The sequence below is a fragment of the Psammomys obesus genome, unplaced genomic scaffold (assembly GCF_907164565.1).
Source record: "Psammomys obesus unplaced genomic scaffold, mPsaObe1.curated_primary_1811, whole genome shotgun sequence".
NCBI lineage: Eukaryota > Metazoa > Chordata > Mammalia > Rodentia > Muridae > Psammomys > Psammomys obesus.
In genome coordinates this window covers 1,097,506-1,117,015 of record NW_026585685.1, presented here as the reverse complement: position 1 = coordinate 1,117,015, position 19,510 = coordinate 1,097,506, and the positions used below count along the sequence as shown (strand labels likewise).

Genomic DNA, 19,510 nt, shown 5'->3' with positions numbered 1-19,510 from the left:
CACACACACACACACACACACACACACACACACACACACACACACACCACATCAAAGTTATGTGTCTTTAATATCATCAAATGATGTCTTTGAAATTGATAAAAAATAATATAAATTCCCAATGAATTGTCTTACTGTATTCAGTTTGACCAAGACCTCACATTAAAAAATGACGGGGGTGGGTGGGTGGGAGGAGAAAGAACTGGTGAGAGATTTCACACCATTTCTAAACATGAAGGAACAAACTCACAAATAAGACCTAAGCACATGCCTGCTTACAGCAGCAACAGGCATTCATTCTGGGCTTGCTCAAGCTGATGCTTAGACGCAGTTTGAGATGAACGTCAGTTTCAGGAGCAATATAAGTAAGGTGAAATGGTCAGCTGGTACTTGGAGTAGCACATGAGCCAAGGGGACTGAACAGCAAGAGGACGAGAGCCACCAGAGGACCCCGGGAGCTGCAGGCAGCATGGGTTCTCTACCTGGCTGTTCCTGCACTGGTTCCTGGAGAACCACGGTCGTTGACTCTCCGTAGGCCAAGGATAAGTATTCTTCTATGTCACTGTCTCGGAGGAGTTCCACCCCTGATCCATCAGCATAGATAACAAAAAATCTGTTTGAAGAAGTAAAAATCTGAACATTTGAGACACTCAGTAAAGATGCTTCTTGAACTTGGAGAATAAAAATCCTGACATTGTTAGTGTCATTTTACCTGGGAACATGTTCACCATAGATTTGCATGTGATTCTTTTCAAGGTGAATTGATGATAAGCTATCATAGCCCTCAGTGTGAACATTGATGTCATCTTCCAACTTCTTTTTAGGTAACGTTGTTGATACAGAGCCATCAGACATGACCTGAGAGACAAGGCATGTGAGCAACTGAAGGGGGGAAAATGTCGAAGTGCCTACCTCAGCACTGATCCAGTGTGAGCAAGCGTGCGCTCTTTTGGATTATCAGAAAATCAAGCATATTTAATTATAGGATATTGATATCATCTATCAATGTCATTATTAAAAGTATAGATACCCTAGCGTTACAGTTGTATGATACAGCATACATAGACTGCTACAACAAATTGCAACACATTCAGAAGAAAGTGACCAGGATTGAGAGAAGACTCAAAATCTTCTCCTATGGGGATGAATTCAAGGGATGGAGAAATGAAACACAAAGCAAAGAACACTCATGCAATTGTTGTCTTGAAATACTGAAAGAACCTTTGCATGGAGAAAGCTGAGATTCAAGTGCAGAACTGTGGCTCCCTGGTAGAGCGTATGGGGAAACAGGTTTAGGATACATGTGAGAGGTGGTATTCTAGTTAATGGTGATGTCTGTATCTGGCAGGCACCTTCAGAGAGAAGCGTGGCACAGGCTGCCTGCTGTAGGTGATGTCACACTGGAGGGGTATCAGAAACATGGTTGGCGAGGAACACCCAGACGTTTCAATCTGGAGCGGCTTTGGCTTTCCGTTTCATAGCTAGTCATTGTCAATTGAAATTCACCAGTTCGCACTCATGCTGTGAAGAGTCTCAATTACTTAGCAGAGAACATGAGCTGGACCAGGACTGGTCTGCATACCAAAACAATGGTTAGGGATTCTGTGGTTTGAGGCCAAATCTAAAATCTAACACCACGCCCCTAGTCAATGGGAGGAAATTCCACTTTTGGGTGAGGACTGGGGAAAAAGATAAATGCCTAGAGCAGGAGTTGGCAATGCTTTTTGGTCTTGGGCCAGAAGTAAATAATCCAGGAGCTGCAGGCCACACACTCACTTTTGCAAACATGCAGCCCACTGGTGGGCGAAAGCAGAGACAAGCAACACACAAAGGGCATCCATGTGTTACAGTAATAGTTTCCATAGCACCACTGAAATCTGAATGCATGTACCTTTATATGTTACGAAATAATATTTAGACTTTTACAGTATTTTAAAAGTAAAATAAAATGTATAGGTCTTAATCTATATAGAGTAGGGGGCCCTGGTTTGCTGATTCCTTGACAAGGATAAGGGGCCAATGTGGTACTGAAAGACAAGTTAGAAAAGAGAGTATCACCATAGCACCCTCTTCAGACCCTTTCTACCCATCACCAGCCCTGCCCGGTACTTCTCACCACAGACTGTCCTAGTGCCATGGCATTGAAGAATGCTTGTGTTTCTTCTAGCTTTAATTCCTATATTATTAATTGTGGTTGCATTATTTTTCCTCTCACGTTTCTCTAATTGTCTAGTAGCTTTAAAATTTCTCCTTCTCAAATTATTAAGAATGTTCTTCCCTGTGAAAAGTATACTTGAAAATCAAAGACAAGATATTTACATTCATGGCAGAGGGTAAGTAAATGACCAGAATGCAGCAAATTCAACAATCTACATGGAAGCTGTCTAGAAGCATACATTTCAAATAAAAGCTGTGGTAATTGGAGTGAAAATGGTCCCCATAGGGTCATAGGTCATGGCCTTGTTTGAAAGCATTAGGATGTGTAGCCTTGAAGTGTGTGTGGCCTTACTGGAGGAAATGTGTCACTGGGGGTGGGATGTGGGTGGGCTTTGAGGATTCAGAACCTCAAGCCAGGCCCAGTGGCTCACTGTCTCTTCTTGCTGCCTGCCTATCTGGATGTAGAACTCTCACCTGCCTCTCCAGCACCGTGTCTGCCTACATGCTTCCTGCTGTGACAATGATGGGATAAATCTCTGAACTGTAAGCCAACCCCAATTGAATGCCTTTTTTTTTTTTTAAAATAAGAGTTGCTGTAGTCATGACATTTCTTCACAGCAATAAAACCCTAACTAAGACATAAGTCCAGGATCTCTCTCCAAATAGACGCTGTGCCTTACCTGAAAGGTGTTTCCCTCAGGATCTAGGACCTCACAGATCACCTGTGAGGTGTGCTTCATGATGTACCTGCTTGCTCTCAGCTGCTCACGCTTCTGGAAGGGGTGGTAGATATTACTGCTTGATTCATGGCAGTATGTTGCCGAACAGTCTCTATCAATATATAGGCAGCCTGTGTTTGGAGGTAACACCTGGAAGAACCAAAAAAAAAAAAAAAAAAGAGCTTAAATCTTCTTGTGCAATTTGAGGGATTTGAAAGATGTTTTCAGAACAGAAATACTACCCAAGAAAGAATGGGATGTTTCTAAAGGACTGCTTGCCAAGGGTCAAACAGGAGATCCAGTTTCTTGGTTGGAGCCTCACATTTTTCGTTTCATCTTCACATCTTCATATGTTTTCTGCATTTTTCCTGTCCCTTTTAGTTAAGACGCACTCCATTTTAACTGAGGTGAGTACATGATGCTTTATGCAAAATGTTTAGTTATGTTACGGAACAAGGAACATCTTTAAAAGAGATGGACGTTCTAGGAGCTTTGGTTAATTTTTACCCTCCTGGCAGCTGATTGATTTTTATATAAAAGTTTATATTTGTGATTCTCTTAAGATTTTTTGGTAAGATTACTTTTTAAGATTATTGACTCTTTCTTTGTAACCGCAAATTGGAGCCTGCCAGTAAGAGAAATTGGCTGAGAAAACTACATTGCTTGCTCACACTTTGTTAATCTATAACAACTTGCTTAGATATGAATGTAAGTCAGTTCTTGGGAATAATTTCTTTACCTGTAATATGTAAATAATTTAATAATGTATAGGTATTGGGGAACATGCTTTTTTTTACGTATTCATTGTAATCATAGAATGCAACCACGTTGTAATTTTTATATTGCCGAAAGATTTTGCTGGAATATATAAGCTGTGGGAACAAAATAAAGTTTTTAGAGTCTTGCTTTATCCACTGTGTGTGTGTGTATGTATGTGCATGTGTATGATTTTCCCTCTTTTTTTCTGCCAGCTTCTGAGAGTTTTTCGCCGGCCCCAGAGGGTTTTTTTTTTTGCTGACCGCCAGAGAATTCAGTTTTGCTTCCTCAGAGAAAAAGCTGCTGAGTGATTAATTGATGACCCCACACATCTCCCTCAGTACTTGACCTGTGGAAGCTGGCCTTCAGCATTAACCGATAATAGAGTATACATTCAAAGGACCTGGACTTCAGTTGTGACTACCATATAGGGTCTTTTCTATACCAGAAAATGAAGTGACTTGAGTCTGTTTTATTGATTAATTGATTGATTGGTTGGTTGATTGATTGATTGATTGATGATGCTTATGCTCTGCATGTTGTCTTAGTTAGGGTTTTATTGCCGTGATGAGACACCATCATGACCTTGGCAACTCTTAGAGGACATTTAATTGGGGCTGGCTTACAGTTTAGAAGTTTAGTCCATTATCATGGCAGGAAGCACGATGGTGTGCAGGCAGACATGGTGCTAGAAAAGTAGCTGGGAGTTCAATACCTGGATGCAGAGGCAGCAAGAGGAGAACTGCTGCACTGGCTGTGACTTGAGCAGCTGAGACCTCAAAGCCTGCCTCGTGACACACTTACTCCTACCAGCCACACCTCCTAATAGTAACACTACCTCTGGGCCTGTGGGGGCCATTTTTATTCACATAACCACTGGTGCCATTGCTAATGCACATTCAAGCTTATGTTTCCATACCTATGTTTTCTTTCCTCTCTCACTTTCAGCACTTACTTTGACCCATAGCAGTCTACGTTGGATGAATATATAATGACCAGGGAGATGGGAGGAGTAAAATAATAGTTCAGCCTCTGACACAGTGACTGTCATGTGTCCATCACATTCCGGCTTTTGGCTCTTGTAACATGGCGTGCAATATTTTAGCTCGTGTCCCTTCTTTAACAAGGAAAAACAGGAAGGAAAGTTCTTTTAAAGATGAAAGAGACCATGGGCTGTCACCAGGGTGTTGTGTTTAATGGGAAGGTCAGGGAGACTGGGGAGGGGTTTGTTGCCATGTTCTTCCTTTACTTTTGAAGGACAGAGCTCTCCTTCCTGCTCTCTCAGGACCACACAGACTGCTGTTCCTCGGTTCTGCGGGTTTGTTGGTGGTGGAGTGCAGTCAAGAATGAGACTCAAGGCAGCAGGAGATGGAGAGAGGCAGGTAGGAGTAAGTCGGATTGCTAGAGTGATTCTGCCCCCACAGTGCACAATGTGGGGAGCTCCTTAGCCTGACCTTGACTTCAAAGCTACTAATTTCACACAACACGAAAGACAACGGACTCCTGAAATAGATCAAAGAGAGGAATAAACAAAGGTGTGAGAAGTTTATTCCAAGGTCAGGTGGGTGGTAGACGCCACAGTGGTTGTCACTGCAGGGATTCCCACTGTCCCAGCGCAGTGTGCTGTGTTACCATCAGGGCATTTGTCAGTCCCCCCTTCCCGGCCTGGCCTACCTGGTAGGAACAGTGCGGCTTTGCGATGATGGACGTCCCGTCCCCGAAGGTGGCAGAGCAGCTGCTGTCCTCACAGTTGGTGGTCACTGTGGCATAGTGTGTGCTCTCTATCCGCATACACCTCACCTGTCTTGTCACAGTCCCCGAGCCTTCGGCTACGAGGGAAATGCAAGGTAAGGAGACTGGGGAGGGTGCGGACAGTGGGCGATCAGCCTCAGTGTCTCCTGGCTGTGCGGGTTCCTTACGGAGAAAAACCTGGCTGCGGAGGGTTTGAGTGTGGCCTGCCAACTTTGCCAGTTCAGAGCAGTTCTAGGGTCTGCAGTCAGGTGTGACTTAGCATGTTGTCTGATTAAGCATGCTGTTAGTATTCTTTTCATTTCCAGAAGTGGGACACGTTTAACTTTTCAAGATAAAAAATTAAAATTCATAAAACATATTCACCAATAAAAATTGACTCTTGTTCCTATTTTGTCATGTTGTTTCAAAGTAAGTATATAAAAAAAGCCTGCAGGTAAAGTTCAAGGATTTCTCTGTGCCTAGGTTTACTTTTTTCATGCAATTCATTTTTACAACTTTATATGAATGTGTGTTAAGAACAGACAGCATATGAGGTTTGTGTACTTTAAGTTTACATAAATTATATACGAACTTATCAACTTATACATTATGATTTTATACCCATATTTTTTTCAGCATTGTTTTGAGGAATCTAACAATTTTTATTTTTGAGAGAGGGTTTCAATATGTAGTGCAAACTAGTTTTGACCTCTTAGTCCTACTGGATTCTAGGATGACAGGCCTGGGTTACCAAATCCAGAGTCTTCAAAAATCTTATGGGTGTGTGTAGCGTGCGTGTTTACATGTAGTGTGCTTATATGTAGTATGTCTATATACAGTATTTTTGTATTAAGTACATGTGCTTGTATTAAGTGTGGGATTGTATTTAGTATGTATTTAATGTGTGTGTATGTTTGTATTTAATGTATATATATGTATGTATGTATATGTATGTATATATGTATACATACATATATATATATATATATGTATGTAGTCCTTTATCATCATGAAATAGTGTCCCTTTTAGGCAGATAGTACACTTTCTTTTTCCAGTCTATCGCTGATGAACATTTATATTTTACCCAATATTTCTTTTTTAAAAAAATATTGATGTATGTATGTATATATGTAGGTATGTATGTACATGGATGCTTTGTCTACATGTACATTTACACAACAGAAGACATCACCAGACAGTTGTGAGCTACTGTGTGGGTGCTGGGAATTGAACTCAGGATCTTTGGAAGAGCAGCGAGTACTCTTAACCACTGAACCATTTCTCCAGCACCCCCCTTTACCCAATATTTCAATAGTATGCCATCATGAAAGTTGTATCCATATGCCTGTCTCATCACGCAAAGATACAAGGCTATCTATATAGTAAAAGCCCTAAGTTAATACTTTATGTGATATACATGTTATAGGGAAGGGTAAGGGTGAGGTGGGGACGGTATCTTAAGCAAGATGAGCCACATCTACTGTAATAATATAGTATACAACAGAGATACTCTGAAAAAGGAGATTTTAGGTGTTCTCACTATACACAAGTTAATACTATTAGGTGATAGAGTTATTAATTATCCTGACTAGCCTGATCGTTTCACTATACAGACACATTTTAAAACATTGAGCTCTGTATCTTAAATATATACTAAAAGAAGCCACTCTGGTATTAAAGGTTAAGAGCCTGGTAATAAATTGGATTTGTAAACATTTCTTAAATTTAGCTGAGCCTGAGTGGTACCCTCCTAAATTCTTTGAGTAGGTTCCAATTAACTAGCAGCCACAGCTTCCTTTTTTTCTTCCATACTTTCCTGATAATGATGTGTTCAGATGTGAAGAAGGAAGGTCACCTGAGGTCACCTGCTTATGTAAGTGGATGTGGTAAAGATAAAAAAAGACAGACATTGGAGTCAATATCAAGAATTTAAGAGTTGTGAGCATCAGTTTTAGTTGGTAATTTTGGCCCTGGGTCTTTAAAAGCGAAAGAGCAGAAAGACTATTGCGATCAATCAGCACAGTACAGCTATGGTTGGCTGCCTCTCCTGAGGCACTCAATAAAACTCACTCACAGGCTCCCTGCTTACTGAACCACAGTTCACAACAGCCACATCTAAGGATCAATCATGTGTCCATGATGGTTGGAGAAAATACGACAAAGATACATCATGGAATATTAGCTTTAAAGAAAAAGGAAATCCTGTCATTTGTGACGAAACTGGAAGACATTATGTTGAGTAAGACAGGACTGGGAAGACAAACATTGCACAACCACACAGATGCACACACACACACACACACACACACACACACACACACCATATCACATGCACACAGCATACATGTATTCAAACCACATGCCTGCCACGCATTCATTCACACCCATGTACACATATACACACATGCAAACATGCATGTCCATGTATGTCTGCACACATGGACACATGTATTCACACCACACAAATGCACACACATAAACACACACATAGATGAACGCAGATACATACGCACCATATGCACACACCCCGTATATACACACACAAATCCATGGAAGTTTAAAAAGTTGAGTTCATGGAAGTAGAGAGCAAAATAGTAGTGAGAGGTGGAAAGATGTTGGTAAAAGGTTATAAAGTTTTAGTTACAGAGGAAAATAGCTTCGAGATATATTGAAGGACACAACTAAATACAATATATTTGCATTTGAAAACTAAGTGTAGGTGTTAAAGTTTTCTCAACACAAAACATGATGTGTATAAGGTAGCCTGCCTTTTGAACAACATACAAACATCTCAAAATAGATCACATATGATAAAGAGGTAAAATTTTTACAATAAAATGAAGACATGAAGATAAATATCATGATTGTTATCCTCATCACAATGGGGACCAAAGGGCCTTGTCTTGGATTGCATGGGTATTCTCTGGTTGGCTTGCTTATTTTTATGAATGCTTTTGATAGTGAGCCTTCTACCCATTTCATGCTATAGAGTTGTAAAGTCCCATTGTTACTGTCCTGAAAAATACAACTCACTTGTTTCTTCATCATTTGGATGAACAATATGATCTTCATAAACCTGATAAAAGGTTGTGATTCTGGTACCGTCGGCATGATCCACGATCCGGGTTCCGTCCTTCTTCTTGACAATGATCACCTTATCTTCTCGAGTAATCATTACCTGAACATGAAAAGCAGAGCATAACTATCGGGCTGGAAGGCTGGGCCCCAGCAAGTTCATTTCCATGCTTCGTGAAGGTAAAGGTTTTGTTACCTATTTCCTCTACTGCTTTCAATGATTCCTGAGGTAGATGAAGAAACTCAGGCTTTTCCTAAATTTTATAGATGAGGAAATGTAGGCTTATAGAAGTTAAGAAAACAAACGCCAAACTCACTCAGGAATTATGTAACAGGGAACATTTCAGTATAGAAAACTTGTAGCATCAGGACTGGCGGAGGTCAGTCTGACATAGAGCCCGTAGGGTCTGTTTCCTTGGAAACTACTGAGATGAGCTATATGTGGCACAGGCAGGCTGCTCTTGTGTTGTGAAGCTCCTGCTCTGCAGGGCCACCTTGGATAGGGTGAACTGCAAGTTGGCCATAAGCATGGTAATGGAGGTGTGGAGGAGAAAGGCTGCAGGTCCTCGGCCAGGGTGACCTCACCCACGTATACTCCCATGCCTGCCATGCGCGCTGTGTATGAAACTGAGGGATTCAGGATGGTATGCATATGGCTAGCCATCAGGCCTCCGGGACGATACGGTTGCCATACCAGTTGTACAAATCCTGTCCTGAAAGCTGGGTCAGTGGAATTAAGGGTGAAAGATTATTATGTCCTGTTAGATTGGGGACATGTTCAATTGGAGTGTCTTCCTATAGGGAATGGAAAGAGAGTCCGGGGCAGATATTAGTAACTTTGTTTTCTCTGTGACCTCATGTATGACAAGAAGCAACCTAAGGGAGGAGGGCTTTTTGTTCATGATGTGACAGGAAACAGTTTGTCATAGCAGGGCAGGCATGGCAGTGGGAGTGTGAGCTGATGATACTGCCTGCAGCAGGAAGCAGAGAGAGATAAGTGATGATGTATGAGGCTTATCAGGCTTGCTCCTCTTTCCTCTGTATAAACCAGTCTGAGCATCTGGCTAATGCTTGGGGGTGAATCTTTTTTCACTGTCTACACATGCCTAGAGGTGGGTCTCCCTGGTGATTTTAAATCTAGTCTATTTGATGGTGAAGATTAACCGCCACAGAAGGGAAGCAGCCCAAGTCCTCAGGCGGAAAGACAACAGGTCAACATCTCACCACCTGTCAGGTTTATTCCAGGTCAGTCTAAAAGAACTCAGAGTGTTGAGTACAGGTGTATGATGGGTGCTGGGGTAGTTCGGTGAACTGGCATGGAATTCCTTACTCTCTAGGGTTAGAAGTCACTGGTAGGATGACATTTCAGGGCTGCTGGGCTCTGTGCTGACTGCCGCGCTTGCTTTAGTTCTCTGCCTAAGGCAATGGTGCTGAACTTGACCTTGGTGTGTAAGAGTTGTGGCTTGAGCAGAGCATATAGAGAAATGAAGACCCCAGGAGGAAGTGGACAGATGATACTCTAAGTTAGAGAGCCTTGAATTGCTCCTAAGTGGAATGGAGGGTTCTAGATTCACAGGCTAGAGTAGGAATCATGAAACAGTTACCTGATCCCTGCAGTTCCTTCAATCAGAAAGAACAATCAGACCTCCATAGACAGTAGCTGACCACTGACCAGCTCTTAGGAACTGACTGTGTCTCCCAAAGTTAATACGATGAAATCCCAGCCTCCAAGGTGGTGTCATTAGGAACTGGGGCTTTTGGGAAATGACAGGGTCATGAGGTTAGAGTCCTCTTGAATCAGATTAGTAACCTTATAAAGGGTACCCTGGAGAACAATCTTTTTCCATCATGTGAGGCTACAAAGAGACCAGGCAGTCTGCAACCACATGCTCAGGCCATGCAGGTTTTTATCCTCATTTGAAATGTCCAGCCTGCAGAGCTCCCCAAAATAAATTTCTGTCATTTATAAGCTTCCTAGGCTCTAGCATTTTTTTCAAATAACAACCTGAATGGACTAAAACACTGGCAAAGTTCTCAAGCCCCGTGCATGTGTCATGCACAGAGTGGAGGAAGCTGTGATTTGTGGTCCAAAACCTGGGAGTACAGTCAGAAAGCCAACAAAGCTCTTGGCTCATTTAACACTATCTCCAGGAGAAAGATGCTTTGCCTTTGGCTCATCCTGTTCCTGGGTAGCTATGTCCAGGAACCAAGTGGAGTAGGGGCCCATGGATCTAGTTACTCATTCCAGACTTGAGACAGCAGAACAAGTATCCCTTGCCTGTGAGGTCTTTGATGAGCTGATTACGGCTTTGCCGGGTCTATACTACAATTCGACCATTTCCTCCCTCTTCTTTGAAGAGCTGGCATCCCTAATAAATATTATACATTTGAAACTCCACCTCAGTGCTTGCTCTGGATATTCCAACTTGCCTATCCGTAGATTATATAATACCTATCCAATAATTACGCACTGTTGATTTTCTAGATATATACTGTTCTAACTACAGGGGGCATGGTGTTTTGATCAGTGGTCTATATGTGGGAAGATATTATCTAGGTTCTTTTGGGTCTTCTGGGAACAGATGATTGCAACATATCATGCATTAGGCAGACATCTCAACTAAGGAGAGTAATGCATGCTGAGCATTATTTTAGGTTCATGTTTTATCATTGATAATCTTAGTCAGGATTTCACAATGAGAAATACAGCTGTATGATGTGCTAACTGAGAGCAAGGGTTTTGAAAATAAACTGTTTGAGTTCAAATTTCATTTATGTGACATAAACGAGATGATATTGATAACGTATTTTATAGCCAGTGACCACTGGGATAATCATTACTAATGTTAACTCTTGATCTAACTGAGATATTTACATATGACTGTTTAGAATCATTCAAATAGTCTAGATCATATTACACAGACATATTCTGTTTATCATGGTATGGTGTGATTATTATTATTTTAAGTTGTAGTAATAAACATAGTCACAAGAACATTTCCAAATCGCTGGTAAGTTGGAAAGACATTCATCTTCCCAACTATTTGAAGGAATGACTATTATTTCTTGAAGCCTGTCCAGGGTCCTACAGCTCCTAAGGACTATGACTGGGGCAAAAACCCACGCCTCCTTATGGGAGCAGTACTTCTTTAAACTATAATACTTAGGGCATGGGATGTAAAAACAAAACAAAACGAAACAAAAACAAAAACAAAAACCAAACTGTTCACATTTACTCTCAACTCTTGCTCAGATAAATACGCCGGGTCTGGCATGTGCCTTGTGTTCACAGTGTGACCTTAGACAAAGTACTCAAATTATTTAGCTTAGTTTTCTTCTCTGTGAGATAGCAACTACAGTTTGTTGCAAACACTGAATGAGTTATATGGAGAGGGCAGAGGGGATGGCCTGCGCATCACTGTGCTCGGTGTATTACTGTATTACTGACACTGCTCATAGTCTCTTAGGTATCTGATGCTTAAAGTGAACATTATCATGGCTGAAGTTCTTGGCTAATGTTTCCACAGTGGTGATAGGATCAGTGATGAAAGTTAACATTTATAGCTAAGATATTAATTTGCATATTAAGTAAACATTCTACCCCAGGGCTGAATTACAGTTATTTGATGCAACCCAAATAAAAAAGCCAACCAAGCTAATCATCTCAAGAAAAATAAGCCTGACAAAGGCCAGGTTTTCTAAAATGATTAGTCACATTGAGTCCAACAAAGAAAAGACAAATGGCAAAGTTAGAGATTGAAACATTATTTTAGAAATGGCTGAAGGAAGGAAGGAAAGAATGTGTGGGTTAGATCCTGTAATCTGCCTACAGAGAAGGCAGATGTTTGGTATCAGCAGTGTGTATGATTTTAGATTGGGGACAATGGGCCCGCTTATACATCCATCCACCTACCTACCTACCTGGCCACCCACCTGACCCTACCGCCCTCCCACCCACCCAACCACCACCTAACAAATATTTGGAAGTTAGAATTTGCCACACATTCTTCTCCATGGCTCAGGGCTCTAATGGCTTATACATTTTATGAGGCATGCTAGTTTGTCATACCGTTCCATTGATGGGATCTGTAGCCTGGAAGTTTAAAAGTGGGTTCAAGCCTGTGATTTTCTCTAGTCCTTTGGTGCCAATCCTATTTCCATTGGGTGTTGTTGTAAACCAGGTGCCAGTGGGGGAGGACAGCGGAGTTGTTTGAACCACCTCTGGGAGAACATCATGAGCTTCACTCTTATGCACGATTAGAGCCTTGTGACCTTTTCCTGTGGATGGTTCAAGGACAGTTAGACAGAGCAATGGAACTACAACACTGTCATAGAGTGTTCATTAAGCTCAGATGCAGCATATACTTCCTCAGACACTGTGGCATAGACAAGCCAAAGCGAGTCATCAATTATACCGCTTCTCACCAGGGAAAGTCAGCTTACTGATCCATCAGTTTGAGGACTGACCTTAGCTGAATTGCTGTCACCTTTCTCCAGACATACACACATGCCTGCAAATCACTGCTTGGTGAACAAACGCCATCCTGTTTATTTCTGTACCTCCTCATTTGTCTCTGAATCCCAGATTGTGTGGTTCATCTTCCACTTTTCTGCATAAGAAATCTATCCCTTACTGCCTTTGAAACTTTTTTGTTTGTTTGTTTTTCGAGACAGGATTTCTCTGTGTAGCTTTAGCTGTCCCAGAAGTCACTTTGTAGACCACGCTGATCTTGAACTTGCAGAAATCCTCCTGCCTCTGCTTCCCTGAACACTGGAATTAAAGGCGTGCACCACCATGGCCTCCCTGAGTGCTGGGGTTAATGTGTGCCACCACGCCCGGTTACCTATGTAACTTTTAATCTCTCCACCTTGTTCTTCTGAGTGTGGGGACCCTCACTAGCCAGGCAATATCCTTGGCTTCTTATTAGCAGAAATGGCTTTGAACAGTTGGATCCTTGTATCAACCACCATCAGATGCATACTCCTATTCCCATCCTTCTCAACTTCTGCCAGGTATGTGTGTAAAATTGTGGAGATCCTCATGGACTTAGACCAATGTCTCAATCTTCTATCCTGGTAGCTTTTCATTTTTTTCTAAGAACAGTCATAAATCATATTTTCTGGTATTACCAGGCCTCAATGATGAGATAAACTCAGACTTAGAAACAAATTACAAGCAGAAAGTAAAGAATTGTTAATTCTAGAAAGAGTTTCTAGATTCAGAACACAAAGTGCTCATGCATCAGAGTATGAATCTTAGTTCAGTGCATAGGGACCCAATAAATGGGAGGAACTGAAGAAGAGAAACACAGTAGGTTCAGCCTATTGCCTCAGGATAGTTTGTGATTTGTTAGCACTTCCAGAATAGCATCAGAAAGGAACATGGTACCAGTTGCAGAACATGTATGGATCCTCCACTAGAGGAAGCAAGTGTTTGGTGTGGTGCTTTCTCTACTTCCTCTCTTCCCATCTTGTTCTCTTCTTTTTTTGTTAACAGAAGTAGAAAAGTCAAGCCAATACGAGAATACAAGAAAGATAATGGGATGAGGTAGGAAGAAGGAGACAGCATGGTATGTGCAGACACCCCTGCACAATTTATTAGTAAGGGGATAAATTGTGGTTGAGAGGAGAGACTGGAGAGGGAGGCATGAGTCCAGTAAAATGTATCTTTATGGCATGTTACAGGTCTTGGAATTTGCTACAGGAAACATTTAAGAGCGATAGCGATGTGGTCAAAAAATAAGTGGGGTGCTTTTGGCAGGAAAATGAAAAATTAGTCATAAAGAAAGTATGAGCAATAGTCAGAAAATATTAGAGAAGAAGAGATTACAGATAGCAATAGATACAGAAAAACACAATGTTGGTGACAATAGAAATGGGAGAATTTAGGTGTGAAAGAATGAGAGATTGAAGAACACAAAGAATCGTGCAGATTCTGAAATCATAACTACTGTCTTCATTTATTAAGAGCGCAAACAGATAAAGAGAAGTGATCAGTGATCAGTGGCAGTGATCAGACATTAGGAATAGGTAGAGCAGGTGTTCCATTTCTTGAAACATCACCAACTAGACACCAAGAATTCCACAGAAAATAACTAAAAATACCAGGTCATATTTATTGGTTGGAAGTATCTTTGAGGTGACAACTGAATGATATAGTTATCGGAGTCAAGGCCCAAGTAAAGGCAGGAACTCAAGGAAGTAAAGCTTTTCCTGAAGAAGGCTTTGCCCTATGAAGCCTTCTCAAACTGGAGGTGGCAATGGACTAAAGAAGGAACAAGAGTCAGAGCTCACTCAGGCTGGTGCATGGAGTTAAATATGTAACACTCCTAGAAGCTGGAGTCCACAAAGAGCAGAGTAAGTACATGCTTTCTGCTACTGTACCCCAGCACTGCCAGGCAAGTGCTTAATGCACTGTTCTGACATGGAGCACAGAGGGCAGAAGCACTTGAGGTATATAGCCACAAGCAGCAGCGCTGACATGAGTCTCTGTGAGAGGATGATCACTGCTTAGGCCACATTCCTAAACCCCCTGAAAAGAATAATTTAATCTTAGGGTTAATATCAGATCCCTGATATTTTCTTTCGTGAAGCAGAACTATCTTTTAAAGGAATGCATCTATATTTGTATCCATCCAAATAATTTAGTATTAAAGCAAGAAGAAATAAAGATGATCATGCAATTGTCAAAAAGCACCAAAGTACAAGCACTTGAAAGGAGAGTCGGAAGAAGCAGCTGAATAGGCACGAACCTGAAATGGGAGATTTGAGGTGGAAAGGGGTATTAAGTGTGAGCAAAGAGAAGAAGTCAGGTTACCCTCAACATCTGAGAAGCAACAGGGGGCCACAACAATAGCCTGTATTTTTTTTCTTGAGTTACCTAGACAACCCTAACCAAGAATTCCATTGGAGGTTTCTCATGCCTGGTACTTGTGAGACAGTATATTGTTCTTGTGGGAAGCATTGTCATCCCAAGTGGCACAGTGTCATTAAAATATATATATCATGTAATTTTAGGTAAATTAAAAGTAATCTGATTGCTGGAGGCTTTAGCAAGTGTCCTTATTCCTGATGTTATTTGTCCATTTCCCTTCTCTCTTCTCTGTACTGACCTCCTTCCTCACTCAACAATTAGAGTTCCCCTCCCTGTTTTTCTCATTTCCCCCACTATATCATCTGTATCCTGCTATTCCCTCTCTAGTTCCCCTCCTCTCCCATGGTCCCTTTTTACTTCCCTGGTTTGGAGCCAGGAACTGTAGAAAAGAGAGAACGTGTGATGCTTGCTTCTTTGTCTGGGTTATCTCACTCAGTCTTTTCTAGTTCTATCCATTCACCTGTATATTTCATGCAGGCAAGTCCTTACTGCTTAAGACACAGCATCCTTCACACTCAGGACTTGGAAGATTTGAGCTGGACCTGACACAAAGGCCTCCTTCCTGTACTCTAGCTTTCATATTACCGCAGAGTATTACATAAGCAGTGAAGGGAGGGAAGCAGTTGACAGTCCCGTCCAGCCATAATGCCTGTGAACTACAACAATGACTGACATGGCAGGAGAAACCAAAAGGTACAGTGGTGGCACTCATATGTTGGTGGTAACCAACAGCTATGTAATTGCACTTAAGTTTTACGCAGTAGAGAGAAAACCATGCTTGGTACTGGAAACCTAGCCCGTTACCAGGGACTAGTGAGGTCTCAGATCTTAGAAGAGAAGCTACTATCTCCACTTTACTAGACCAACACAGTTCCTAAGTATATTCTAAAACTTACTGTTGTACCCACAGGTAAGTGTAGCTGTCACTGCACATCAGAGACACTTTTCTTTATAGCAAGGAGAACGTTACAGAAAAACCACAACAGGTCATAACACAGTGGCCAACAGACCGTGGGGGAGTCTGGCCCCAATACATACACCTACAATACCATTCATGAACTTAAGGCATGGGGAACATTGTGGAAAAGGGGGTAGAAAGATTATAAGAGACAGATGACCATAAAGTCCGCTATAGGATTTTGACTATGGGGGTGGGGTGGGGTGGGGACGACAGCCATATGGCTGCTTGAAGAAGAGATGAACAAGGATCGTAGCAACAGAAAGGCTAACTGGGAAGGGAGAAAAAAAATGGGGCCCTACCCCTAGACAAAGCACTACAGACAACTAATGACTTTTGTGAGAGGGGAAAAAAAAAGTCTTCTCTAGGGTTGAACACTCTCATTGGCTACCCAACCCCAACTGGTCAGTTCTGAAATCATGTACATATCATATACATACTAAATAGCCTCAGCAGGTAATATTTACATATTTTACATATATGTATCAGCAACAATCGAAGAACTAGAAACCATCAATTTGAGAAGGGTATGGAGGAACAAGGGGTTGAAAGGAGAAAAGGGAAGGGAAAAGCCATAATTATATTTTAATGAAAAATGTAATAAAAACAGACAAAGCAGATTAGAAATAAGAAAAATATGTGGAAAATGTAACAACTGAAATCTAAATAAATTAATGTGCTGTTTTAATAGCAGCTATAATGTTCTCTAGAAAAGCTCAAAGATAGACTCAAACCAATTATTTAGACCAAATCTGAGTGCCCCAATCCTCAGTGCTCATAAGTCATTAAAAAAAAAAAGGGTCAAGGCCTCTAATATGTTTTATGAGAATTACAAACAAAAAAGGAAAAAGAAATGGGTAGAAATAATATCTGAAGAGATAATTATGGAAACATTTTCAGCATCAATGTGAGACACTTATCTATAGATTCAAAATGCCCATGCATTCCCACTTGTATAAATAAGCAGAAACCCATACATAGTCAAATTGTTTTGAAATTATTATAAAATGGGGATGATCTGGGGACAGATGATCTTTAAAGCAGTATCAATTAGACTAACAACGATCATTTAAACATGAGGTCACTGTTAATGTACATCAATCTGGAATTCCACACTCAGCGAGATTATTATTTGACAATGAGGACAATACAAGATTTTCAGGAAATGTCAGCTATACAATGAATGAACTAAAAGCTCTGAAGACAAAACATTTCAAATTTAGCTTTGACAATATCCACCTAATGCTGTACATAAGAGACACATTTAAACACGTGCCACAGAAAGGGGAATATGAGAGTGGAAAAGTCATATTGGTGAAGTTACTTCGTATTGGTGAAATTGCTTAGGACAATGGAGAGTAGAGACAGCAATCTAAGCAAAGGGACCTCAGGGGAGAGCATTCTTACAATTAAAATAAAAAGCAATACTGTAAAATACTGACAAGTTAAATTCACCACAAAGATAGAATAATTCTATAGTTGTATTTAGAGTTATTTTCTCTAACTATTTGAAGGAAGATTTGACAGAACCATTAAAGAGATTTACCTCACAAATTATGTAAGTAAGAGGATAAGGACTGCAGCAGTGAACAGTCGCTGCTTGCCTTTCAGTGAGTGTAAATACTGCTGAATAAAGTGGAGGGAGAGACTGAAAGCATGTAAGCACATAAGATAGGGGCAGGGTGTTTTATCTATAAGTAAGGCTGGTAACCTGTTCTGTGTTGTCTGTGAAGTAATGGCACCTCATATTTCTAAGCAGCTAGAAGGAATCTTAAAATATTTTATGATGCATGAAAATGATATCAATTTCAAATATTAGTGTTCATAAATAGTTTTTTATTGCGACACAACAGATTTGAGGCTTATTGAATTATATATTATCAAAAAGTGCTTTCATGCTTCAGCAGAATCGCTGAGTAATAGTGACAGAGAACACATGGCCTGCCAAGTCTGTAAGATTTACCATCTTGCCCTTTACAGAAAAGGTTGCTGAACTCAGGCATATCTGGAGAACACAACTAACAAGTTTCATATCGTAACATAAAGAGAACACTGTACTGAATAACTACATGATGTATGCTGTTTTCACACACAGAGTTGAGTTATTGATCTTGCATAGGGCTATAAATTATATGCAGCAAGAATTAGTGATTTAGCCTAGCTTAAGGCACACTACAGAGATTTGAAAATAAATGTAGGAAGAAATATAAACAATTCAAAAATTTTCAAGGAAATGGTTACAGTGGAAGAGATGGATAATGTTAAAACTAAAATGTAAATCATTCTTGTGGAAGTTCTCAATAACTAAACTCAAACAGTCTTGGCTATTCAACCTCACTACTAATCATACAGTAACAAGATTCACTAATTAGTTGTCAAGCTGATCGACACTTTGAGAATATGTGGCATTGTCATGGGTGTGAGGCAGAATTCCTCTGCATGTTGTGTTAGTGGGAGGGGGATAAACAGAAATCCTTAGGACAGCGATCTTTAATTTTAATTATTGCAGACACTCTTTGACTGTTACCTAACACCCCTTCTGCCCCAATGCTCACAAGTCAGCCAGAAAAAAAAAATGGCACAAAATGTTGGCTCTTGTTTTTTCTGGCAGCGCTGGACCCCAGGCAGGTGTGGCCTATGAGATGCACAGGGAGGATGGTTAGGGTCAGAGTCGGGTGTCTCCTGAGAACACACATTCTTTAATGCACCCTTTCCTTTCTGCTTTAGAAATTGCCTCTGAAGGACCCTGTCTGAAGTTGAAAGAAAGGTCAACAGCATTGCAGGGATGCTGATTCACAATCTTGGTATTATCTAGCTAGCAAACCCCTAAAACACAACCCCAGACAGTTCAGTTAATGTGTAAGAGGATACAATGACATAGGAGACTGTTTGTTTGCACCGGAAAATGTGCATTATTTATTTCAAAGAGAAAAAAAAACCCAGTTCATGACATAGTATGCGATCCTGTGTTGGCAATGAAAATTCACATATACATATGCGTGAGTGTCTGTAAATGAATTGTTGGTATAATGTTCTTTTGGAATGTATACAATTTACCCTTGTTCATTCAAATGCTGATTTCTCTACCTCACAATCTGGTTTCAATCTGGACATTGCAATGTGATGTTTATTCTGAACATCACCTGTCTCAAGTTTGTGCCATGATTTGTTCTCTGTAATTGTCAATGAAACAACCAGTAGCCAGTGCTGTACAATGGAGAAAATAGGGTGGGGCATCC

The 19,510-nt window shown here is 40.8% G+C and overlaps 1 protein-coding gene across 1 annotated transcript in view; it reads right to left on the bottom strand.

The window, feature by feature from the left end:
- Positions 1–19,510, bottom strand: part of Spag17 (sperm associated antigen 17) — a 214,246-nt gene that overhangs the window by 32,783 nt on the left and 161,953 nt on the right. The window contains exons 30-35 of the mRNA XM_055628204.1: positions 12,509–12,717; positions 8,398–8,542; positions 5,307–5,461; positions 2,838–3,026; positions 713–858; positions 483–613 (exon numbers count right to left, since the gene is read on the bottom strand). Coding sequence (XP_055484179.1) covers positions 483–613; positions 713–858; positions 2,838–3,026; positions 5,307–5,461; positions 8,398–8,542; positions 12,509–12,717 — 975 coding nt within the window. The remainder of the gene's footprint in view (positions 1–482; positions 614–712; positions 859–2,837; positions 3,027–5,306; positions 5,462–8,397; positions 8,543–12,508; positions 12,718–19,510) is intronic.